This window comes from Coptis chinensis, chromosome 2, assembly GCF_015680905.1.
Source record: "Coptis chinensis isolate HL-2020 chromosome 2, ASM1568090v1, whole genome shotgun sequence".
NCBI classification, from domain to species: domain Eukaryota; kingdom Viridiplantae; phylum Streptophyta; class Magnoliopsida; order Ranunculales; family Ranunculaceae; genus Coptis; species Coptis chinensis.
In genome coordinates this window covers 72609882-72635736 of record NC_141457.1, presented here as the reverse complement: position 1 = coordinate 72635736, position 25855 = coordinate 72609882, and the positions used below count along the sequence as shown (strand labels likewise).

Sequence of the window (25855 nt, the reverse complement as noted above, 5' to 3'; positions counted from 1 at the left end):
TGCTAAACCGGGTTTTCAAAAAACTTTTAAACGTTATGCAAAACCTTTGTCAATTTGATAAAACTTTTTTTTTTTTTTTTTTTTTTTTTTTTTTTTTCTAAAAAAGAAAAAAAGGGTTATGGAAAACCATTTATAAAGAGTGGTTTAATTGACTTATTGAGACCGTTCATATTTTAGATTTTTGTACTATTAATAATTTCTTGAAAATTTTAAAGTTATTAACTTATTTGTTTAGTTACTTAATTATATCCATTATCACTGGTAATTAAATTTTATCTCCATTTTCCATAGTGTTTTGGCACTAGGCATCTTGTTTTTATCTTTATTTTGGATTGGTTTGATAATTTGATAAGTTCATGTATTTGAATTTTACTTTTGCATTTGTAAAATTAAACAAAACAGCCATTTTAAATGTCTATTTTTTCAAGTTTTATTATGTCCAAATCAAAAAACGGTCCCATCTATTATCTTATTTATCAACAGGGCAACTTTTTTAAAAAACCCGTTTTACCGCTTTAAAACCCGCTTTTTTTATGCCCCACGCTTTTTTCTTTTTTTTCCGTTTTTTTTTTTTTTCGGTGGAAAGTTTTTTTCTGTTTTAAACCCGTGACACTTGAACGCAATGCTATGTAAAATGATTACCTTCAGATTGTTGGTGGAAGTTCTGTTATGTATTCTCCTGGAAATTATGCCCTTGCTAAACGTAAATTTTTTTATTATCCTCCTTTGTCAAACCCAGAACTTCAATCTCTTTCATTCGTTAAAAGCAAAATATAATAGCTTGTTTTTGTTTAATACAATTGCCCAAGTTCTGAGAATGTCATATTTGTAGATTTTTTTGTACTAGCATCATTTTTGGAAATATAAAGTATGCCCAAATTTTTCCTGTTTAGTTACTTATCTCTATCCTTGGAATCTCACTAAATCATGTAAATTTTAAGTCCATGTCCTCCAAAAAATAATAATAAAAAGTTGTTTTTTATCTTTATTATTTGGGCTTGGTTTGAAGGCGTTAAGAAAAAGTTAAAAAAAAAAGGCCGAGAAAGCCTTGGACTTGCAATGGTAAAATAAACAAAACAGCCATACCAAATCGTAGAAAGTACATCAAGTCATATTATGTCCAAACACAAAAGACGGTCCCATCTAACATCAAATTGCTCAACAGGGCAACTCCACTAAAATATTTATGATTACCTTCAGATTGTTGGTGGAAGTTCTGTTACACTTTTCGCCCTAGATTGTTGTCCTTGGTCCTTTAAATTTAGGTAGTATCCTTTTTGTTTTGGGGCTAAAGGAATTTTTACCTGGTCCAGCCCTCTCCTAGTTTCACATTGTTTGTATCCACCTTCAAGGCTTCTCAGGTTCCAAACTTGGTCAGCACCTTATCATTGAGCATCACTGAAGGAGAACGTTGGAATTCTTAATCAAATTACCCAAATTCAATCAAATCTAACCAATCCATGCTTCAAATAAATAAATGTCCACCATTGGTGCAATTCTGTGCGTATGAGTGATGGGTGACTTTTCCCTAAAGATGGGTTGAAGAACGCAACCAAACGTAGTTGCTATTGCCCTTTGACAAAATTCTGTGCATTGCCTAATATGAAAAATGACCATTACTAACAATTTCTTAGCCGGATGAATGATATATACGCCTTCATATTCTGTCCAAAGCCATATATGCACCTTGCTTAATTGGATGAAGCCTAAAAAAAGTTAGTGCTGAAGATTGATTGAGAGATAAGAATTTAAGTGTAGGGGGTTCATTAGAAGAAGAAAAGTTAGAAGGGTTTTATTTTCCTCATTAGAATCAAGTTCCATTTAATTCGATTTATCTTGCTCCACCGTTAGATTGTAGCAAAACTGCTTATTTCATTATGAGAAAAAAACTAACGTGGACGAAGGAGTTGTAGTCACCGGTGGAGCAACAACTAAGTATGTTGGGTTTTATGATTAGAAGAACAGTGTTTTGTTTGGGGAGGAACAGACGAAGAATTCTTAGATAAGTTTCTAAAAATCTGGTTAAGAATTTCATAGACATTAGGAAACTCTAACTACACAAATCCCAATGAAATCAGGATCACCACTTAATCCCTTATAACTTAGTTGAAAAACTGAACTATTTTGTATTATAGAATTCAACACTAAAAATCTCATCTTTTAGATTAATAGAAGTCTCGACTCTGGAGCGTGCACCAACAACGTCGTGATCACAAAGAAAAGAAGATCCAATGATCAAGTCCCTATATTCTTTCCTAAACAGGTTATGTTCCTTACAAAAGATTTCCTCCCTCCTAAACTTTCATCCATTATTTATCAGTATTTTTCAAGTAAAAGAAGTACAGAGTATCCTCCCTCGAGAAATCATTGAGGATATACTCTCTAGACTACCTGTCAAGTCTCTTCTACAGTTTAAGTGCGTGTCCAAATCATGGCGTTCGTTAATTAGTGATCCATGTTTTATCGAAACGCACCTTCACCGATCAAACAAGAGTAGCAACCGTTTACTAGTACCTGGACCTTACGCTACGTACTTGGTAGACTCTAATACAGGTCAGCAGATTGTAAAGTTTGATAACTTGCCACTGATATCGACGGGCACCATTTGGGGTTCTTGTAATGGACTATTATGCATACAAGTAGAGAATGAAGATACCCTTTTTTTATGCAATCCCTCTACTAGAGAATGCAAGAAATTACCAGAACCTTCTCTCAAAGGCTACCTTGCTCCTTTCACTGGGTTTGGCCGTTTGGTTACAATACAATTTCCAAGGATTATCTAGTTGTAAGAATATTTTGTCCCGAGGCATGTATGGAAGCACAAGTTTACTCACTTGCCAAGAACTCGTGGCGGATTATCCAACCGGTAGATTACAGAATTACTGCTGGGAAATGCAACGGGATTTTCTTCAATAACGCTTTTCATTGGATAGGGACTCCTAGTACTACCGAAGAAAGTGGAAGTGACTTAGCCTCGAATTTTGTCATTGCTTTTGACACTATGACTGATGAGTTTCGAGCGGTTGTACAACTGCATCCCGATGTGGCAGAGGATAGTTGCTGCATTCAACTTGAAGTTTTCGATGGGTGCCTTTGTCTATTGTGTAACTTTGACTATGAGGATTTTGTCAAGTTTGAAGTGTGGGTGATGAAAGACTATGGTTTGAGGAAATCTTGGGTCAAACTATATACTGTTACTGGATTTGATCATCCTTACGGAATTACGAATACTGGAAACTTCATCACACATAAATTATATTCAGGTTTGTATGATCCTCAAGATAGAAGTTACAGGGATATCAATGTCCAAGGGATTCATAATCCAATAGTAAACTACACGGAAAGTCTTGTTCCACTATGCTGAAGTGCAATGAAACTGTGGACAACTGATGCAAGGGGTGATCAGAGTAAAGAAAGAAAGAACATGACACGGACTCTTGTATTGCTTTCACATAAAACTCTGCCATGAATGTGAATTTTCAGAGGTGTAGTTTGTTCTATTGTCATATATGGGAAGGCAAATATTGAGGTATAACATTGATGTTTATGATTCCTGATACTTGATGCAGTCTTAACTTAATCTTTTCACTGTTTCTTGTATATTTCCTTATTTTTCAACCACTATATTTATTTATTTTTTTCTATTTTTTTTGGTCTATCTGTGAATTTGTGCAAACCTATTTCTTTGAATTAATAGTGTGCACTATAATATTGTGATGCCAGCAAATATCTTTCAAATCCTAGGTTGAAATTATTATGGATTAGAGCTTAATTGGCTAGATATCAATTGTGGAGACAGCCACAAGGGATAGTCACCACAACAAACTTGGATGCCTGTTGTCACAGTTTTGAGGCACAAGAAATCATCAGACTTGAACCGTTGTCAGATGAATTGTCCTGGGACCTGTTTCGAAAACAAGTTGGTTACATTCTAGATTCTCCTCAGTTTCAAACAGTAGCTAGAGAAGTTCCATCTTTCATCGCACGTCTTGGACAGACGCTTTTCGTAACCTTGGCTTCAATGCTCTAGCAAGCAGAGAAATGGAACTCTGCTTCCTGTTTATTTCCCGCAGGGTGCCAAATTCATAATGATGAATGGTTGAGGTATGTTATTGGAGAAGACATACTTGTAGGCATTCATAATATAGAGGATGCAAGAGCTAGATTGGTCAATATAAGAAAGAAACTTTATTATTATATACGGTTAGTAACTGCAGAAGAATTCATAAGTATATACGAATGGTACAGAAATTTTTAGTATGGAAATCGCTGCAGATAATGGTTTTATCGTCAATCAGATAGTGCATCCCGATTTGTATGATTGCAAGCGATTGGCACTAGTTGGAACCAACTAGAATCCCCATCTCTCTTAACCTTCTCAATGCCAAGTAATAAACTTTCTGTATATCACATCGCTCCGTATGCTTTGTCTAGACCACTGCATAAACTTAGAGGACATATCTCCCATTGGAGTACTGGAAAACCTCAGAATACTAAGCCTTAAAGGATGTTGCATAGAGAGTCTACCTGAAGAAACAGGAAAACTGAGTGAATTACAGGTGTTAGACTTAACAAACACTTCGTCTCTTAGAAATGTCCCACCGAATATTTTTATCAAGGTTGCGTCACTTGGAACAGTGTCCCTGAAATAATAAAGGTTAACAAGCCGTTTAGAGGATTATCCTTGTGTCCAGTTGCTTTCCTCTTCTACTTGGGCATGAATCATTTTAATTCAAACTCAACCTCTGCATATGTAAGTATGTAACGAGGTACCATAATGTTTTAGAAATTTATCTGTTGGAGGCCCAACCAAACAACTAATATAAGCCTTTTTAGGAAGTTCATATATGAGTCACTTGAATGGTAGCAGTGTTCTAAAAAAGCTACGCGGTAGTGCCTAGACAGGTTAGGCACTATATGGTTTTTTTTCCTAATATATATAGTAATACATATTTCTACTACAAGAAATGAAGAAAATCATTTACCATAGTTCAAAAAATAAACACAAACAAAAATACTTATTACAAAAATGCGTAATAGTTGAAAAATATCAACTTCATATAAAAACATACTTTGTTATAGTGACATATAATTTATATTAGACTTTAGTCTTTTAAACTCATTTAAATTTTAAGCCTACACGGGCCTTTAATTTTCGACATTTAATCATTAAAAAAAAAAAAAAAAAACTTTACTGGACTGCATAGAGGCCGCCTAGACTCGCTAGTCAGTCCACTGATTTTTTAAATGACTGCGAGTAGGTTATGCACCGCCTAGCTCCTAGAGACGAATTGTTTATACATTAAACTCTTAGTCACTTGGTCCAAGATGCGCAGCAAGAAAGGTTTCATCATCAAGTCATCAAAAAGATTTATATATTCAGTTTTCGTGCTTAAGTTCGAAAATTGGTCTCTAACTCTCTATATAAGAATCTACTCTACCCAAATCAAAATCGTAAAATTGAGTCTACTCAAAACCCTCATACTGTGTAAGAAAAATAAGTTTGGAAGGCAAAGAATGGTGTTCCATCCCATCATTACATTTAACAGCCCAAAACCTTTACTACCACCACGGGAAACCTGTTGAGGGGATACCATTTATTAAAATCAGGTGTCACATTATCACATTACAAACACTAGATGACTAGAGAAAGAGAGAGCTACAGTACTTACACTATTACATAATAATGATAATATGTATATACTAGTTAAAATGAAATCAAAAGAGTTCAAAAGGGTAATAATTAAGATTATCAAATCTAATAATCTAATATGTATGATTTCAAGGGGAAGGTTTGACAAATGATTATGAGTGACCCCATTTTGTTCCTTCAAATTGAAGTAAGGGTCATTGAAATATGGGTCGACCATTGTATTTGAATCAATGAAAACTGAGTCACATGAAAGCCAACAAGCCCCTCATTTGAAGACCCTGCTCCCTCACATATCTTATGTATAGACTATTGATTGCTGTATCACATTCAACCTGTCAATCCTCAAAAACTGATATTCTTGCACAAAATATTGCTCCATGCTTCCTCTTGTCATTCTTCTTCTCTTCATTTACCATGGCTTTAAAGATGTCAAGTTTGTCTGTAGTTATTTTTTGGCTCTCTTTTCTCTTATTAGTGCTTCTTGGCTGCACTAACTTTTATTCCAAACGCAACCACATATCTTTTCCTTCTCATATTTTGATCAACAGGAAATTGTTAGCAACAAATTTATACTTTCCTTCATTTCGAAGACCTCACCATCATCGACATCAAGTGCAGTACTCCCCACCTAATGAGATCGATTCCCGGTACGGTGTTGAAAAACGTCTAGTCCCAACGGGTCCAAATCCATTACACCACTGAAGTTCTTCAGTTCCATATGTATTATTGTAAGTTTATAGCTTGTGTACGTTTTTGATTGAAATACAAAGTAAGAGATGTTATAATACATGTAATATTGTTTCAATTCATATTATTCTTTTCATATAATTTTCGTATGTATACAAACGGTAATTGATCAAATCCAGTAATCTCATTGGAATGAAATGTATGTTTTAGAGAGGTTTGTGTGTAAAAAGCCTTGACTACATTAAATGATCCATCATAAACATCTACTGATTTACGTACGTGACATATAGTAAGTATATTTATTTTATAGTTTTAATTCTTTCTCGTCATTATACTCTAAGATGCAATGTTGGTTTTATTTGTCCATGTGTCCTCGTGATATCTTTACGATTGACAAACGAAGATTAATGGACTAAACTATCATTGTAGAACCAATACACGAAATACTCGTGAAAAAATATTGTTATTAGACTCTTATTATTCTCGCCTTCAGTAAATCTTGACCTGAAGTATATGTTAAATAAAATTAATAAATCTATGATTATTATCTACTTTTCTAGACGTAGAGACAACAATTCCTATGAAGATGAAAAGGATGATGATATGATTATTTTATTTTCTTAATTAAAATTAGTAGAGTGAGAAGCTTTCTTTCTTTGAATAAGACGTTTGCAGTATTGCCATATTGATGGATTATATGGGGTTGACTTAAGAGGCATATGCTGTACAATAGATTTGAGTGGGGCAAAGATAGGATGCTTTTATTTTCAGCACTCTGTAATGTAAGGTTGTTCTTTTAATGATTTTCCTAACAAAGCCATCATTGACTTTCAATGAGGTTAGTGCCGACTGCACTGAAATTTGTCATTTGTCTGCATGAAAGAAAATAGAATGAGGTAGGAGCTGAACTAGAGAGTCGTTTCTTGTGCTGCTCCTCGAATATGAAGGTAGTAGGCCATATAGGGGTTGCATTGCATATCCAGTTTTAGATTATGATAGGGTAGGCTCTCTGGGACCCTATTGTTTTCCCGTGGTCTTAAGTTCTCTTGAATGCATAGTTTACATTCCAGTGAATTTCTGTGCAGATTCAACTTCGTGTAATCGTATCTATATGTTCTTTTCAAAAGCTAGATTTCATATTTTCAATGCAAAACTTAGAATGAAAATGAATTTTGCACTGAAAATTTAATAAACTTGTTTAGTTCATTGTTGGATGACCAGAAAACCCATCTGTAAAGCCATGAATTGTAACACGATAGTCCAGTAGCTCCACAAGGCACCGCTTCAACAACAATAAGACCTCAAATCGAAACGTTAACAAGTCGGGCCTGTCTTCCTCAAAAGTTAAAAGCTCTAGGTGCAGACCTGCTGAGTGCTTGAAATCTGGAAGACTAGAGCGTGTATTCTGACTCATTGTATTCGTCATTTGTTTTTGTTGTTACATATTCATCGAATATAACATTTGGTAAATCGGAAACAGTAGGATAACTTCATCTTTGGCAAGGTAGCTTAAGGTGGCTAGAAGATCATCTCCCATCAAAACAAATGTAGCCCACTTCAATGTGATTAGATCACCCTGTTTGCAAGTGGCAGAAAATTTGTTGTAATTTCACCACAAACACTTGGTGCTTTTCTTCTGGTAGCTAGAAGCGATATCCAAAAACTACCAGTTCTCGAATAACAAAATTTGGGATTTATATATCATAAATCATACTAGCACATAGCATAGATATAGTTAATCTCACAGCTAAATATCAACTCATTCGCTATATATGGCAGCAGTGCGTTAACACTAATCTACAATCCTCTGAAATTTGACACTACTTTCATCGATGACATTTTTCCTTTTCTTGGACAACTTCATTGGGTTCTGAAAACCATTTTGTTCATTGGTGAACTGGGCAGCTGTTCGTGCCTGCAATTCTTTCAAATCTTCACCTTCCTTTGCTCGCTCCAGGACCTGAAAGTTGTAGTGCAAGATGATAATCCAGTTTCATGCGCAAATAGACATGCAATGTGTGTTTCAAGAGACATGTAAAGACTTACCAAATGTCGGCCATACAGATGAGTGCTTGACAGAGCTTGGAGAGCATTCTGAGCCTCCTGTTTTGTAGTGAAATCCACAAACGCAAATCCTCTGGTAGCTTCCATTCCTCTGTGGTCATTTCCCTTCTTTGGTAGTTTTAAGCTCTTAATCTGAACCATAACAAGACATAAGCCACAACTTTGTTAAATCCCACTTTTGTAATTATTGGAGTACGAACTTAGCGGACAAACTATTTGCAAGATGAGAAGACATTAATTTTGTAGTGCATAGTTAACGATAAAAAAACAAACTATTTGCAAGATGAGAAGACATTAATTTTGTAGTGCATAGTTAACGATAAAAAAACATAGTGTACATAAGTAACTAATTACCTGGCCGTATGGACTAAACAAATCCCTCAAGTCTTTCTCAGTAGCCTCAAAGGCAACATTTCTCACTATCAATTTTGTAGTACTTTTATCCTTCTCAACTTTTTTCAGGACTTGTTCATCCTTCTTAGCGTTACCAATTTCCAATATAAGTGCATGTCCATCCAATACAGTTTTCTGAAACAGAGAATACCATAATGCATAAGGAGATGATAAAGATAACAGAGAGACAAATGAACTTTAAATTTACAAACTGATCATCAAAGTTCTTCCACTAAAAGCATGAAACCTGTAAATCCCTGCAAACATTTGCTGCCGTTTCCACAGAATCAAACTGAATGAATCCATACCCCCTTGACACATTCTTCCCATTTTTCTCGTGCTTCATTACCTATAAGACCAGAGCTATAACATGAGAGGAGAATGCAATTAAATAATACAAGCACAAAGCTGATCAAGATAAATTGAGCATTACCTTAACACTACGGACGCTTCCCTCCTTCATATTCTCATTAAAATGCTTTCTCAAACTATCATCCGACGTCTTGAAATTCAGATTTTTGACAAAAAGTGATCGTGACTGTGATGAGGGAAAAAAAAAGTGTAATCACAATCACACACCATGGCAGGAATAACCAGAGAAAGTCTAATAATGGAAATCACAGGAATGAAACAAGGCACAAAGCCTTCCTGGCACAAGGTGACGTGCACGTTTGGGTGAAGCAAGGCCTGATATAATTACACAAATAAAAGCTACAAAATAATAAACAATTAATAGAGAGTATTGAGATTAATTTTAATTCCAATTTTTTTGAGTAACCTATACTTCTATCTCCATATAAATCTACAAGTATGTTAGAATCACTACGTATCATGCACATTTACAGCAAAGAAAAAATAAAATAAATAATAAATTGATAAAACAAAGATAACAAAAACAATGAAGATTTGAGTTCCCTGGAAATTCATATAAGTGCTGTAATCCAACACAGGTAAGTAAGTTAATATTATTAGAACTAGAAATATGCCAAGTACCTACGCACCGGAACCTTAAAATAAATATTTTTATCAATTTTCTTTGACTAACATCATCTATCCTACCCATCATCGGACCTACATGAGTGAACCGTTCTTAATAAACCTGGTTTAATAGAAGAAAAGATTCCCGTTATTAGTAAGAGATGACGATTTGTGAGAAAATTTTATTTGCTCAATTGGTGCGAGCCTTAAATATATTATAAATAGATTATACTTTCGGAGGTGTACTTCAGGAATTAGAAAAAATGGCAGTGGAAGAATAAGCCTTATGTTTTTTTTATAAAAGTAGAGATAAGAATGGACGACCATATCAAGAGATAGACACATACAAATCCTCTTTTCTAAATTTAACTCTTTCATGTATTTCTAGTTTCATTCCTCCTATTTGGTTGCACTTATCATATACTGATCTGGGATTTAATGAAATAATGAGAATAGAGTTCCAGAACTAAACAGGATCCCCTTGTTAAAGGTGGCTTGTGGGTAGTTGAGAATTCAACTCCACTCTGTGATACTTAATCAAGTACATTCACACTCTTTATATCTAGATCTAAGCAGTAAAGGAACCTAAACATACTGGTTGAACGATCAGTAGCAAAAATTCCATATGACATAAAACTAAGAAAACAAAAGAACCAGGTGCATGCCATAAAATGGAGAAATAATTTACAAAAGAAAATCATGTAAAATCGAAATTAATGAGGAACAAAATTACAAACCTCGACTCTATCAGGATCAATGTCCTCTTCGGGTATTCCTTCCCCACGCTGCTCTAGTAAAATTCTCTTATGATCTTGTTCACCAACAATGACATCATTTCGTGCATCAGTCTTTGATTTTGGATTAGAAGAAAGAATATTGCTGGGAGCCCATTCCAAATACAATGGAGCATCTCTAAAATGTGAAAAGAGAAAACACAGATGAGTGCGTCCCAAATTGTTATATAGCTGACGAATTAGTGCAAATGTACCCCAAAGATGGTGCAAAGTATAGCCAGTCTACTTCAAGGAGTTCAAGCAAATCAAAATTTGTCCAAACTAAAACATTAGGATCAAAATTATTTTTGACACATTAAAATCAAGCGCAGCTAAGTCACTAAGCACATAGTTAAGCTTTATCAAAGCAAAAAAAGTCTAAACGTTTGTAGATGGTGAAAAAAGAATAACCTAATGGACTTTGTTAATCAATTTCCGAAGATTAACCAGATGTGTTAATTTGGTCACGATATATCTGTGGGGATTAAAAGGGGGTCCAGGAGAGAAACTGAAGGCCCCAAGCGTATTATACATAACTTTGAGTGCCTAAGGCCATAGCAATTCGTCACTTCACACGAGACAATTTCACATGGGAGAAGGGCCTAAATTCATATAAGAGCAGTGAGTAAGAAGCAATTAATCACTCTCCAGAATCCTTTTTCCCATCAAGGAGTGGTTCAAGTAGAAAGGCAACCTTGAGTAACCATTGTAAATTTCCTCTATATAATACCAATCAATGACAGAACTGGCTCCTTAAAAATTATGGTGCAACAACTTGTCATTTTTCCTCGCTATAGCCTCTATCTTAATTTCTCAACCTCTCCACTTGAACGTAATGACTAATTTTCAAGCTGTAGTCTTTGTCATTGCCCTATCCAACAAAAGAAGAATGAAAAGCAAAACATCAAAAAATATTTTGTAGCCAAAAAGGTAAATATTTCTTGGACATTCAAGGCTGTGACAATTTGAGTGCTGAAACCCCACCCTAAGAATGGTGGTCAAGTAAAAATGAACTGTCCTTAAAGACACATCATGGATGATTTATTTGGTTCGATTCTGTCTTAATTATCAGCTGTCTAGGACAAGGCTATGGTTTCCTCGATGTTTCTTCAGTTATTACTGAGCAAAGCATCTTTCTATGAGCGTAATAGAAATAAAGATAAGCTTACTTGAAACGTGTATAAGCCACTCTGCTAAAAGCAGCACGAGCATCAGCCGCTTCAAGAAAAACAACCTAAGATACCATGCATAAAGTGTTGATAAGAAAAACAGAAACTGGTTTGCTAAAGTTCCAATTTTTCGCAGTGTAAATCAAAACAAGGCACAATTAGACCAAACTTCACAAAGATAAGCAAGGGATGCATCAAGCTACGAAGGAAAATAAATTGAACCTATATTCTCTAAGTGACCTGAATCTTCTCCAAATATTGTTATTTTCTAACAATAACCAATGAATTATGACGGTGCAATTTTTGTTCATTCGAAATTCGGATTTAAAAATCAAAGAAATATAAAATCACTCACAGTAAAGTAAGAAAGAGAAGTTGGCAACTTTTAAAGCCATTTTAAACCAATTGGACCGGCAGGGGTTGACTGGCAATGCCAGGTGGCATGCAACCCACAAAGATGGAGGCTTCAAGATGGCTGTAATTGTAATATGTTATTCAGTGAACTTCATCTGGTCATTGTTATGTACCAACTTGAAGTCAACTTTGATGTTATAGGCTCCCAACAAACAGAAGATTTTCCGAACTTTTCAACAATTAATAGAACACAAAAGGTGATTCAAGAAAACCCTTGTTTTATTCAAATTGTTGTAATTGATCTCTTTCACTAAATTTCTCAGCACCAACAGAAGCTAAGCGCATAAGTAAAAAAGACGTCGAAACTAGAACAAAAGCCAACTAAAAGCATACATGCAAAGCCAGTTAAACTACCGCAGAATGAGGACATTAACGCATACCAGGGCCAACGTTTTTGTTGGAGGAAGAACAATTTTATCCAAGACCCCAAAACCTCCAAACTTCTCAGCAAGATCTCCTTCTGAACAACTGTAGGGCAAATTCTTTACTAGTATGACATGGTTGCTTCTTTTGACAGCAGCGGTGTTTCCAGAAACAAAATCTTCTAAAGCAGAAACATTGACTCCGAAATTTTCTAGAGCTTTTTTGGTATCCGCAATCACTTGAGTTTCTCCTAAAGCAACACGAGTGGCGAGATCGTTTGCTTCTGGATCAAGTAATTCACTTTTGCTGACTCCATGTTTCCTAGCAATATTTTCAACTATCTATGCAAAATAGAGAAAGACTTGTCAGGACAATTTTCAACAGCTGTACACTACACTGGTTGAACACATTCTAAAATATAAAAAGTGGATTCTGAACGAAGCATACCGTATCAGGGCGCATAAATAAACTGTTCCATGCTCGTGTATTTCCACTGGCTTCTGACGCCTTTCTACGCTCTTCTCTCTGTTGCTTAAAAGATTTGGAAGTTTGACTAGCAGTCATATCCCTGCAGAACAAGAGCATAAAAAATGTCAGTACAGGAAAGAAATATAAAAACTAAAAAATTGTATGAATAATTCCAGGAAAGCAAAGAATGTAGGAAAACGAAACAAAAGACACTATATTAGCTAAGCTTGCTTACTCTTGCTTTTCAGATGAAATTTTCGGCATTGCTGGCATTACATGCAATAATCTACCTTGGAAAATTGAATTGTCTAATTCGTCTAATGCCCTGAAACAGCCAGCATTACAATATTATCAATGCGTGCATAAATAAGAATTGTAAAAGCTGCATAGATACACAAAAGAACTTTTAACAAAAAATAAATCAAGACAGGGAAAAAAGTCAAAAACAGTAAGGATAACCCTATAAATCAGAAAGGACTTCCATAGACAGAAACATATGAAACCGGGCTAATGTTTCACATGCAGACTGTATAGTAGGGGTGTGCATAAAACCGCTGTACCCGACAGAACAGACCGACCCTAACCGACCAACCCGGGTCAGTTATCCATTTAAGACAGTTCGGATCGGTTTCAAATACGCTAAAACCAACTAGGTCAGTTCGGTGCTCGGTTTAGATTTGTGACAACTGAAAATAACCGACCCGACCCGTTATATATTATTATAATCTAGTCTATTTACACATATATCCCCATATGTTTAATAACATCATATAAAATGTAAATGATAGATTGGACATTCAACAGTTAAAATCTATGCTCAGTCAAAGATAACTGCTGGAAGTGAACAAAAACACGTGCCATAGGATAATTTAAAGTAAAAGTATTCCCAGATATCAATATACTATTAACAAACAAAACATTACAGATGCTAACATCCAAAACCTAATAACTCAGGTTTACAGGGTACCAGCCACCACCCCCACCAGTCCTCCGATCATCATTTTCTCTTCATTTCCCACTACCAGTCCTCCACCACTCCATCAAATATCTCAACCCCCATCTAAATCACTCTCCCTCTTTTTCTCTTAGATTAATCTCTTAACCTTTCGAAAAAATAGATTAATCTCTTAACATTTTGAAATAATATGCATGTTCTTGGGTATGTAAGTTGGAATAAAAATCTTGTTTACTTGATCAATAAAAATATTGTTTTTCTTTTCGAATTTCTCCTTTGATTTTGTATTTTTCTAGTTGAAATATTGTTTGATCTGAGAAACCGACCGATCCGAACCAAAATATCGGATCGGTTTGCAGCACACTTCGGTTCAGTTTCAGTTGCTTCAACTGTAAATCCGAGAAGGTCGGTTCAGTAGTATGTTTCACTCCAAACCCGACCCAAACCGACCCGTGCACACCCCTATAGAGTGCAGGATAGGTCCAGAGCTATTAGGTTGAAGGAAAGCTACAAACTATCGGTAACTGTTGCAATTTCTTATTAAAAAACCATGCAAAGGTGAAGGAAATCCTATGTAACAAAGGGACTACATTTCGAGGAACTTTTGCACCAAACACTTGTCGCCATGGAAAAAACAAGAGGAAACTTCTTAATAAGAGTAGTCAGTAGAGTACCAGATTAAAAGGGTTAACACTTCCGTACCCAAATCACTGCAACAGGCGTTACTTTCTATGTTACATAGAAGAATTGGCAGCTCGAATTTGACAAGATTCAATTATAACGAAAAAGGGAGGAAAGATGTATAGTATACACAAAATTTATGTTTTCAAGCATACAAAACTGTATAATAAATAACCAATTCAAAAGGGCAATTAATAAAGAACACTACCTGACCGCAGAGTCTGGAAGTGCATAGAGAACATAAGCAAACCCTTTGGACCGTTTGGTACCTTTATCAAGTACAAGATGAACCTCGGAGAGATCACCAAATTTCTGGAAGAGCTCTGTGAGATCGTCCTCACTGAAGTTTCATTAGAAACACAAGGGGAAAAAAGAGAGTAAGAGTACAAGTATGAGCAGTAAGCTTTCAATCAATTCCAGGTATGGAGAGAATAAACTTGAAAGATTTACTAATGAAAACATACGTAGCAGTGTAGGGTAGATTACGGACAAAGAGACGGCCAGTTTCAAGAACCTGTTCTTTAACATCTTTAGATGCGTGCGGTATGTTCCCAGGTTCTCCACCATCAGAATTTCCATAAGGGTCTGCCACTTCAGCTCTAGTTACTAAGGGGTTTTCTGTATGTTCATCATGGTCTTCGTCCACATTCTCCTCATGAAAATCTTCACCATCTGGGCTTTCATCTATTGCATCCTCACCATTTCCCAACTCAGAATCTGAATCTGAATCCGATTCCGACTCCGACCAGTCTTTCCTAACTCTGCTTTTCATATAATCCATGTCGTTGAGAGCCTCATCAAGAGCTGGATCACGAGACTTCTTTACCGAACGTGGTTTGGTCAATTCATTGTCTTTTTCCTCTGATTCCTCCTGCACTAGAACTTTTGGTTTGCTACTAGCCTTCTCTAACCGAGTTTCTTTCGCACTGGGTTTATCATTTCGATCAAGAGTACTCCCAACTGTGTCATTTGCCCATAACTTAGACTGACTACGTGGCTGCATAACCTGAAGAAACTCTTGAAGCAGAGGGTCGCTAACATCTATATTCTCCTTAACCTTTTTAAACTTTCCTTTCCCCATACTTTTGTCTCCAACTTCTTCCTTTTTCCCAACATTCACTGCCTCCTCTTTCTTTGCAGAATGCCGACTCCATGGGCGTGGTATATCAGCGTCCCCAACTTTACGAGCAATCTAAAAAAGCATAATATATAATCACTAACAAATGATAACAGAATGGAAAAATTCGATACATATTCATATTCATACACACCTCACAAACAATTTTATAAGTATCCAAGTAAGAGTTATTGAAATAGGTGATAGCTTGTTCAGCTTCCTGTTCCGTTCGATACCCAATAAAACAAAATTGCCTACTCTTCCCATCCCTACACAAAGTCCATCCAACAACAACAACAACAACAACACTCATTAAAGAATCCAAATTTCTACATGATAAAATTAAAAAAAAAAAAACTTGGTCCGTATAAGTTTGGCATCAGTTATTTCTCCTCTCTGTGAAAAATGGTCACGTAGACGTTTCTCCTCTACGCTTTTTGGTAAATTCTTCACACATATCCGTGACCTATGTTCAATAACAATAAATAGTTTAAAAAAAAAAATAAATAAAAAATAAATTGCAGTGTAAATAAAGTGAAAGTGAATATATTACTTACATTATATATATCACTCAAAAAGATTGTAACTTTTTTCAACCAACCAAGTCAGAAACCCTAATGGCGGTTAACTATAAAAGAAAGTGATGAAGTTATTCACACCCACTTGTTTTTAGTGGGTTAAGTATATAAAAAAACCAACAAAATATCGTTCGGAATATCGGAAATGTCTGCAAGCCCAAAACCTTTGTCTTCTACAGTTTAGAGAGTGTTGAAAAGAAGGAGGAGATGAGAGGATTAGGAAGGAGAATAGTAGTAAGTACTAGTCCCAAATGTGTAAAAGAAGGTGTTGTCTCAAATTACTCTACTTTTTCAAATGGAAGAGGACGTGGACGTGGTTCTGGTTCTGGTAATGATGATTCTGATTTCCCTAAACCAGACTTCGTTTCACAAACACCTGTACCTAATCCTTATGGTAGTATTGGTCGTGGTCAACCAATTAATAACGAGACTACTGCTGGAATGGGTCGTGGTAGAGGTAAACCCGTTTCTTCTTCTTCTTCTAGTACTAGTACAAATTTACCTTCATTTAGTTCTTGGGTGTCTGGAATTAATCCATCAATTGGTCGTGGTCAACCACAGCAAGAAACTCAATCAGGGCAATCCAAAAAACCGATTTTTTTTCAAAGAGAAGAAGGTTTGGAAGGAAATAAGGATGCCCCTCAATTTAGTAGAGACAATGTTGGGCCAATTGGTATGTTTAATGGTTTAACTAGTGGTGGTGCTGGTGGTGCGGGACGTGGGAAAGTTTTTAAACATAAGGAGTCTGAGGAGAAGAAGGGTGAAGAAGAAGTTGTAGTGAATCGACAAATCTAAAATCTCCTCCGTGGAAGAAAGGGGTGAGTGCGAAGAATCAAGGAGTAGGGTTGAATAAGGAAGAGGCCACGAAGAAGGCGATGGATATATTGGCTGCTGGTGTTAATAAGGCGAAAGAGGGTGGGAGTGTAGGAAGAGGTGGGTTTAGTACTAGAGGACGAGGAGGAAGGGGAAAGGGAAGGGGAAATTTTAGGGGAAGAGGGGGTGGAAGATTTGGTCAAAGGGGAGAAGATCAACAAGATGAGGATGAAGATGAGGATGAGTTTTCCGTTGGTGACAATGCTGCTGGTGAGAGGTTGGCTCAGGAACTTGGACCGGAATTAACGGCTAAGTTGGATAGAGTAATAGACGATTATGTGGAGGTAATTTTGCCTGACCCTGAGGAAGATGCATTTGATGAAGCGGAAGATTATAACATGAAGGTAACGTTTCAATCTCTCGTTACTTGTATATGTGTTACCAATTAAGTGAATGTGAGAGGAGTTAATGAGTTTCTTGTTTGTTTACAGATTGAGTGTGAGCCGGAGTACATGGTGGAGTTTGATAATCCTGACATTGATGAGAAACCTCCTATGCCTCTTCGTGATGTGCTTGAGAAGGTGAAGCCTTTCATGATGGCGTATGAGGGGATAAAAGACCAAGCAGAATGGGAGGTATGTTTATCATTTTAACAGTGTGTGAAGTGTCTAACCTTGTGCATAATATGATAATTCAAGTGGAAAAAATATATGATAACAGTGTAGTCGATGTTCAACCACAGCAGAGGATTAGCCTGCTCTGTTTAGTATTATTACTTCTACAATCCTACATATTCAATAAGTGGTGATTTTAGTTAAGTTTAATGCTAGGTTACATTGACACGCTGTATCGGACACGGATACGAATTGTCGGACACGGCAAAATATCAAAATTTGAGGTAAATTACATGCAATATGTGTCCGACACGGACACGTGGATACGTATCCAACGCAGATTTTTTTCAAAATATGGCGTGTCCATGTAACCTAGGTTTAATGCCTTGCATGTGCTAGTAGGATTAAACACGTCCAAATGTTTTTGGCATAAACCCAAAATAAAGATGGTAAAATATAAGCATAATATATATATATATATATATATATATGTAAATTGCATTGTACCTGAGATGAACGCCTTATCTCATTGTACTTCACATATGAAATTTTTGTGATAAACCTTAGTCAATGAATTTTTTGGTGAAAGCACAACGTTATCCTTCCTTTGGTGCCTTGCTAAGGTGGGAACTGCATTGTACTTGGGATGAACCTCTATTTTATCGCAAGACCCAACTCCTATATATATATCGAAAAGAAAAAGGATGAGATATCCTATAGTACAAGCTACAAAATACTAAGAAACAAAACTGAGCATGTATATTTCCCTCTGTTGGCAGAAAAAGGTCATAGACTCATAGTAGGTCAAGCAAGTCCATCCTCCTTACGGTTGATTTGTAACATGTTTAATGAAATTACCCCCTTAACATATATTACTCACAGAAGATATGTTCAGGTCTTGAGATTTTCTTAGAAATTGTCTAATTTCAGCTTTTATTATAAATCTTAATACTATTCTGGTGATCGTTCAAATTAATGCTTCTTGTTGAACATCACTCCTACGTTTTGTTTGTTTTAAAAATAAAATAAAATAAAATCTTCTTGCTGCGGCCATCTTTCTCGAGTTGGTTCATCTACATTTATGTTTGATTTGATTCTCATTGACCAGGAAGTTGTTGAAGAAGTAATGAGTACCGTACCACATATGAAACAAGTGGTTGATCAGTACTGTGGACCTGATAGAGTAACCGCTAAACAACAACAACAGGAGTTAGAGAGAGTTGCAAAAACTCTTCCTGATAATGTGCCTTCATCTGTAAAGCGGTACACTGATCGTGCTGTTCTTTCCCTTCAGGTTAGAGCTCATCTCTTACGTTTTTAAAAAAGTGTTTGAATCTTGTGCTGTGCAAAGTCAAACCGGAAACTTCAATAGTTAACATTGTTATATTCAGACTAGTTTACGGAATAGAAGACTCCAAATGCAAAAATCCAATACTCTCTCTATCTATGTCTGTTTGTCTGTGTTTTGCTTCAGTCATTCCCTTTTTTTGAGACTCTTTCAATGATTAGTTAATTTCAACAATCAAGCGAAAGCAGCAAGATGGACATGTACTTGGGGAATTAATTTTGACTATTGAGTATTTCCTATGCTAGAAATGTTCAGTTTTACTCAATCTTGCCCAATTAGAGCGCTACCTTTCATAAGACTTTTTATGCTGTTACCTGAGGTCCTGACACATTAAACGAAACTTAAGGTTGTTGACCAGATGGACACGTAATCGCATGGTTGCCTGTGGCAGTGTGAGTGGAAGTTGCTCACTTACCAGTGGTTGATTATGTCTTACACACTTTCTGTGATAAATGTCTTACGCACTATCTGTGATAATTTCCATTTGGATTGTTTGAGTCTTTGAGAAATAATTTTCCTGAAGATAAATCTGTAACGGATGATGGCGTTTGTCTATTCTCGATAATTGAATTGGTCTATTGTTAATAATAAAAAAAATGAAAACTAAAACATTTGTTCTATTCTGTCATGCAGAGCAATCCAGGGTGGGGGTGGGACAAGAAGTGTCAGTTCATGGATAAGCTTGTTTGGGAGGTTTCTCAGCAGTACAAATAGTAGAGTAAAGCCCATTTTGATGGATGGTCACTGGAAATACTCCACAATAACATCTTTTTGAAGTATTGCTGAACATCAATGAAGCAAGAAACCAGCATATAACTACCGCAATTTTATTTGAGTTCCCTCAAATTCATGTTCGTACGGTAGACTTTCTGTAGGTTTCTAATTTGTCAATAGAATGGTAACGACAATGGTCCTCTAAAGTGATCCTTGTTGGACCTTGATATGGCATGTTTTTTTATTTTTGGTGCTTTAGAATTCTGTCGCAGTTTCTGTTGGGTTTTATACTCTTCAGCATGCAATATTGTTTTTATTTACTGTAAAACTTAGCTCAAGTTGAGACGACATTTTGTTAGTAAATGCCTTTTTTTCTCGAATATCATCGAATATTGCTGTTGACTTTTCCTCCATGTAGGTTCTGTATCTTTCAGTCCCTTCCCTTGTGGTATCGGTTATTCACAAATATATCCATATTAGCCCCTCTCCTACTAGCTGTACCCTTCTACAGTTCTACAGTCAATTTGGCTAGTTCTTCTTTCCTGTTTTTTTAGTTAAAACCTACTTATTCGGCTAGTTCTTCGATTAAAAGAGACTATTGTAAACATGTTTGTCTGGACTCTGGACATAGTAGGTACTAATTTCACAGATACTAACTTGATCTGATAATACACTTCTTTTGACCAATAAAAAGAGGACATTGTAGATACTAACTTGCATACTTTCCTTTTCCTTTGTTTCAACTTTCGAGTGTCCATAGTAGGCCTTCTTGTCCTACTAATAATTCTGTACCCTTTTATGACTTAATCATGTATTGCTAGTTCATCGTTGAGATGGTAGTGCCAAAATGTAATCAACCATAAAAGATACTTAAATTTAATGCTTTCTCTTTATAAGCTGACTCCCAGTTTCCTGATAGACATGCACTTGTGACTTTGTGAGTTATGAAGGGATGGGATCAGGGGACTCGCCATATCACAGAAGTATCACTGATCTGACCCATGCCGTCTTGACATGTGCTCACTTTCATATGAATATTGGCCGAATCCACCGGTGTAATATACATTATTACCATGTTGGATTATCTAAGGGTTAAATAGCGAGTTTGAAAGCTTCAACGTTCAACGTTGTGCTTGGAACTCGGAAGTATGCTATCATCCATGAAATGATTGTTTTCCTTTGCCTTAGTTTTACCAATAAACATGTATACATAGATGTATGTTAAATCTGTTTTGTTTTGCAAGAATTCTACTTCTTGTCCATGTTTCAATGGTACTGAAGAATATTATCAGACATAACATCGTACACAGTCTATTAAGTTATACTGAGTTGATTTTAAAGTATTCACAAAATCCACTTATGGTCGGATGAATGTACATAGAATGCTGGTGTACGGTGTACCAATTATCAGGAATCAAGATTAGGTTACCAGTTTGTTATAATACGATATCTTTAATAATTTAAGGATACCCATAATTTAATTCACAAGAACTTGGATGTTGAAACTTAAAGTGCTGTTAAGGAACTTACCTATATATCTTGCCACAGTGATTGATGACTTCTAAATTTGTCTGAATAAAGAATAAAAACATTTTTGCGCCTCAACGTGCTTTAAAAGGACAGGATATTGCTTGCAACCTTTCAAACACTTAAATGGAGGGAAAATGTAATATAGATAGTACCAAAGGATGACATTTTATGTAGGATGACTGTAAAGGAGTTATTTAGTTTGGGCTTTACAACTGGTGGTTAAAGTAGAGGAGATGGGGATATTAGATTGGAAAGACCGAGTTCGTTCTGAGCGAACTGCCTACGTATTTATCTCTCACTTCTGGGGGGAGAGTAGAATCAGGTCTGGCGTAGTTCATGTAGGGGGTATTTATAATTGTTGATCATGACGATCCACGCAACACGTGTGCTGACAAAACACAGACGTAGGGTTGAGATTGAAGAGTGTATGAATGGTGTTGGTAGGAATTATGTAATGATGGAGAGTGGTTACAGTGGTTCATATTTTGCGGTAATGGATTGTGTAAATATGGCTTTGGTAATGATTGCATCTAGAAGAAAGATGATGTCATTAGATGGAATGTTCTGAGTGAGGATGTGCGAGTTGTGCTACTTTGGAGCGATATGATCTCTCAGATCGTGTGCTTGAGCTGATGATGTGAGTCGCTCTTAAGCCAGTTCAGAAGACGAGGGCGTGAGGTCGGTATGGTATTTCTATTATGCTGGACACGTGCGTGATATTCCTGAATGAGAATATTACTCTCTCACAATGACCTAAGACCAACTTTACGCGGTTTCAAGTTGGAGTAAATGAGCAAACTTATATTCTTATATATTTGAGTTTGCACTAACCTGCTCCAAGGGTCCAAGCCTCCAACTCAAATGAGTAGACTTTGCAAGTCAAGGTTAGGGTATATATATTCCTAGAATCCTAGAGCACTTATCTCTGCTAATCCATAATCTGAACTTGAACCTAATCATCAGTCAGAGCATAGTTCAGATAATTAAGACAGGAAGAAAGTTACAAAAATGTGAATTTAATCCACCGAATCTGATTTACTTTGGACTCAATCTGTCTCTGCCTTTTAGCTCCATGGAGGTGAAGATTCGACATATATTCTCATAATCCTCGAATTACATTGACTTTGACATATGATCTAGACGTAAAATTGAGTAAACTGGTGATAGTTTATAAAATTTGTCACATTAGCTGAAAATATCTATTCACATATCTTCGATCGATATGTTTTTTAGGTTGATTCATAGGCCATTCAAATACGTTTCCAGGGAGACCAACGTATGAACGTATCCAATACGAACTATAAGTTAAGACGTACAGTTTATTTTCTAAGGACAAAAGACCAGTTGATCCAAATCATACTCTACCAAGTTATCTAGCTGGTCTTTGAAATTTTATGATTTTAAGTTTAGATTTAGGTAAGAGGTATTGTGGTCCATGTCAACCTTCATTTAAGGAAACACAATGGAAGGTTACCTAAGAAGAAAGAAAGATAACCGATAAACTTCCTTGCTTACATCATGAATGAATGCCTGAAACACGAGAAACCTAAAATTGTCAAACATAATGGTGAGTGGGACTTAATTAATAAAAGTTGGTTCGAGTTAATATGCATGCCAATTTCCACATTTCTTACATGCTTATGCAACAGATTAAAGGACAGGTGTATCTCCACCCCTTAATAGATGGATGAGTCTTAGAAACCATTGACGTTTGAATGTTTGATTATGGATTTGTAGAGACTAGAGACTAGAGAGTGGACTTGGATTGCATTAAGAGAGATGTTGAAGTTGAACTACATTTTTGTTTATTAGTTGAAGTAAGATATTTTAGCTAGCAAGGGGGGCATGTGTCGTGCACTTGCTCTTCCTTTTTTGCTTCTGCTAACAAGCAAGTCACTCCAAAATTTATCTTTTTGTAAGCTCAAAAATTAGCTCGTAAAGTTTCAATTTATCCTCAAATTGTTAGATAAGTTTCAACAAGTTGCAATGCCAACTTAGTGTGAATCCATTATACTTGTCATTTTTCTATTTTTTTTGGTATTACCCTATAGTCACTCACAAAGTATTTTTAATTAGTCCTATAAACCAATATTCAATTCGTAGATACTAATTCTTTACCAAACAAAAAAAAATTGTAATAACTAATTAATTTCGGCTAAGCAGTCATTGCAATTATGAAGATCTGTTCCAAATATGACCACAGCTACCCATTAAAAGATTATTAGAACGAAGAAAAAAAGCAGGCATGGAGTCATGGACAAAAGTTTCTCAAACATCAACACATGGAGAGCACAAAAATTAGTGCTTAGCTAAGGTTAAGATGATATTTACTGAGTGGATATCCACCATTTATGATGCATTCCTCTTGGATGAGCTTCAAATTTTCAATGGAGTGGTTAATGGTCCAAAATCCAAATAGACCTTCCTAAGTTCCTATATTGAAATTGGTGGGTCCGAGAAAGAGGAGAAGCACCTAAAATTGCAACTTGCACGTTAGTCAAAAGATGATTTCACGATACATATGGACAAATATACAAAAAGGGTTCTGACCTTCGCCTGTCTAGTTCAGCAGCTTTTTGAGTTGACCCAACCCAACTACCACTACTTCAAATTTCAACCAAGTGTGATGTATTACCGGAAACTGGAGAACAATGAGAACTTTTGTTAATTAGCGCATTTTATCCAAATAAATAAATAAATTCATTAGTGGATTTTGTGTGGCAATGATGCTGGACGGATCCAGGATTGTGACTCAATAAGGCTGCTATACAACTAACATGCATTTCAAATATTTTTTTGGGGTGAATATATACTATTATATAATTAGTATTTGTTTTTTTCGACGGAAAAGTTAGGTGTACTGCAGCACACCCCCGCCCCCTGGATCCGCCCCTCATGCTGGTCAAAATCATATATTTGAAAGCAACTAAATATATGTGGAATGGTGAATAATGATAGTTTTCTAATCCGAATCATTTGAAGTGTGAAAAAACCAAACAAAACAAAAGTTTGTGTTTTACTGGTTATTATCAGCATCACTGAATAAAACATGAAATGGAATAATAACCAAAGTGGCACTGGCTACTGCAGGTCAGGTAATACCAACACCCCCTCACTATATATAAAGCCTACAACCCTCTCATTCTTCTTTCAAAAAACACAACTTTGTTAATCTTGACTTGGCACGAGAGAGTTGCAAAAACATGACAAGGCTATTCATATCATTATCAGCTTTTCTAAATCTCTGCGCTAAACAGGCAAACAGAGTTGCAAAGAAGTTCAAGCCTGATCCAAACATTCCAAGAAGACTTGGTCCAATATCATCATTAGCTTCATCAAAGCAACTTCTCAATAAAGCAAATCCATTTGCTCATAAGAAGAGACATATTAACGGAAAACCCGAGGCGGAGTTTCTTGACGAAGAAGGATTTGGAGATGGTGGTTTATGGCAAAGGAGTATTTTGATGGGTGAAAAATGTCAACCACCTGAATTTTCTGGTGTGATATACTATGATCATACTGGTAATCGACTTTCAGAATTACCTCCAAGGTCGCCGCGTGTTAGTCCGTTGCCGGGTTATGCACTGGCTCGGGTTCATTAGGATTGGTTTGTTATGTTGTTGGAATGGGCTGAATATGGTTTCTTGATGGATGTTTGTATATGTTAGCTGTGTGACAAGTTTTTCTTTTTGTTAACTCTTCTTGTTTGATCAAGATTCATGAGAAGGAAGTTTCAGACCCATTTAATTTTGAAGATCATTTAAGGTTAACTGAATTTAGAGATTCACTTCATAGAAAATTTTCATAAACTAAATTATGGAATTAAAATTTGTAATAAGAGTTTCTTACTTGAATACAACCATCAAGTAGTCCATATAGGGACTGATTGATTGGCAATTCATATAGATTTCTTAATTGCTATACTCACTCGTGTAGTCGTGTGCGCGCCTCTTCTTAAATGAGAAAAGTGATATACAAGTATACAAGTAGGGGTATGATCGGCTCAGCTAGTTTATTTAAACAAACTTTAGCATATGTTTAAGCTTGGCTCATATATTATATGAACGAGTCCGAACCGAGCTTAAACGAGCCGAGTTTCATTCTACTCGTTTATTAAGTGAGCTATAATATAGGTAAGGGTGGAATTCGAGCTAAACAAGCCGAGCTTTACAATGCTCAAGCTTGGCTCGCTAATTACACGAGCTTTAAATTGAGCTCGAGCTCGGCTCATATAGTTAAACGAGTGAGCTCGAGCCGAGCTTAAACGAGCCAAGCCCAAGGCAAGCTCCGAGCCCTCGGTTATTTTACACTATAAATATGTTATTTGAACTAAACGAGCCGAGTTTCATCAAGCTCATTTGTTACACGAGCTTTTATTTGAGCTCGAGCTCGGCTCATATAGTAAACGAGCGAGCTCGAGCCGAGCTTAAACTAGCCAAGCCCAAACGAGCTCCGAACCCTCGGCTCAAATTCCACCCTTAAATATAGGCTCAAATTTGACTCATTTAGTTAAATGAGCGAGCTTGAACTGAGCTTAAACGAG

General features: G+C 36.1%; 3 protein-coding genes and 1 pseudogene across 3 annotated transcripts; 3 read left to right on the top strand and 1 right to left on the bottom strand.

Moving 5' to 3' along the window:
• The first annotated feature begins 2192 nt into the window (after nt 1-2192).
• Nucleotides 2193-3585, top strand: LOC147517653 (F-box protein CPR1-like; annotated as a pseudogene).
• A 4433-nt stretch (nt 3586-8018) lies between these two features.
• LOC147517652 (nucleotide/nucleic acid binding protein) lies at nt 8019-16408 on the bottom strand. The gene is made up of 15 exons (XM_086589797.1): nt 16273-16408; nt 16074-16181; nt 15870-15984; nt 15063-15790; nt 14807-14938; nt 13198-13287; nt 12942-13062; nt 12512-12835; nt 11718-11782; nt 10513-10687; nt 9231-9335; nt 9045-9146; nt 8759-8932; nt 8387-8536; nt 8019-8300 (listed from the first exon to the last, which is right to left on the bottom strand). Coding segments are annotated over exons 1-15 (2559 nt in total). The 5' UTR covers nt 16275-16408; the 3' UTR covers nt 8019-8132.
• A 92-nt stretch (nt 16409-16500) lies between these two features.
• LOC147517651 (hydroxyproline-rich glycoprotein family protein) lies at nt 16501-20162 on the top strand. The gene is given in 5 exon segments (XM_086589798.1): nt 16501-17056; nt 17059-17510; nt 17598-17741; nt 18829-19014; nt 19702-20162. Coding segments are annotated over 5 exon segments (1419 nt in total). The 3' UTR covers nt 19783-20162.
• Nucleotides 20163-24515: 4353 nt separating this feature from the next.
• LOC147517650 (uncharacterized) lies at nt 24516-24914 on the top strand. The gene has a single exon (XM_086593666.1). It carries the CDS (start codon nt 24516-24518, stop codon nt 24912-24914), a length of 399 nt encoding a protein of 132 aa, XP_086449792.1.
• The last annotated feature ends 941 nt before the right edge of the window (nt 24915-25855 follow it).

Bases quoted from the DNA above. Each gene is read 5' to 3' on its own strand.
- LOC147517652 (XM_086589797.1), bottom strand. The intron at 14,939-15,062 runs GTATGTTTTCAT...ATGAAACTTCAG, and splicing joins AATCTACCCTACACTGCTAC to TGAGGACGATCTCACAGAGC. The intron at 13,288-14,806 runs GTAGTGTTCTTT...TGGCTGTTTCAG, and splicing joins CTTCCAGACTCTGCGGTCAG to GGCATTAGACGAATTAGACA.
- LOC147517650 (XM_086593666.1), top strand. From the start codon at position 24,516: ATGACAAGGCTATTCATATCATTATCAGCTTTTCTAAATCTCTGCGCT.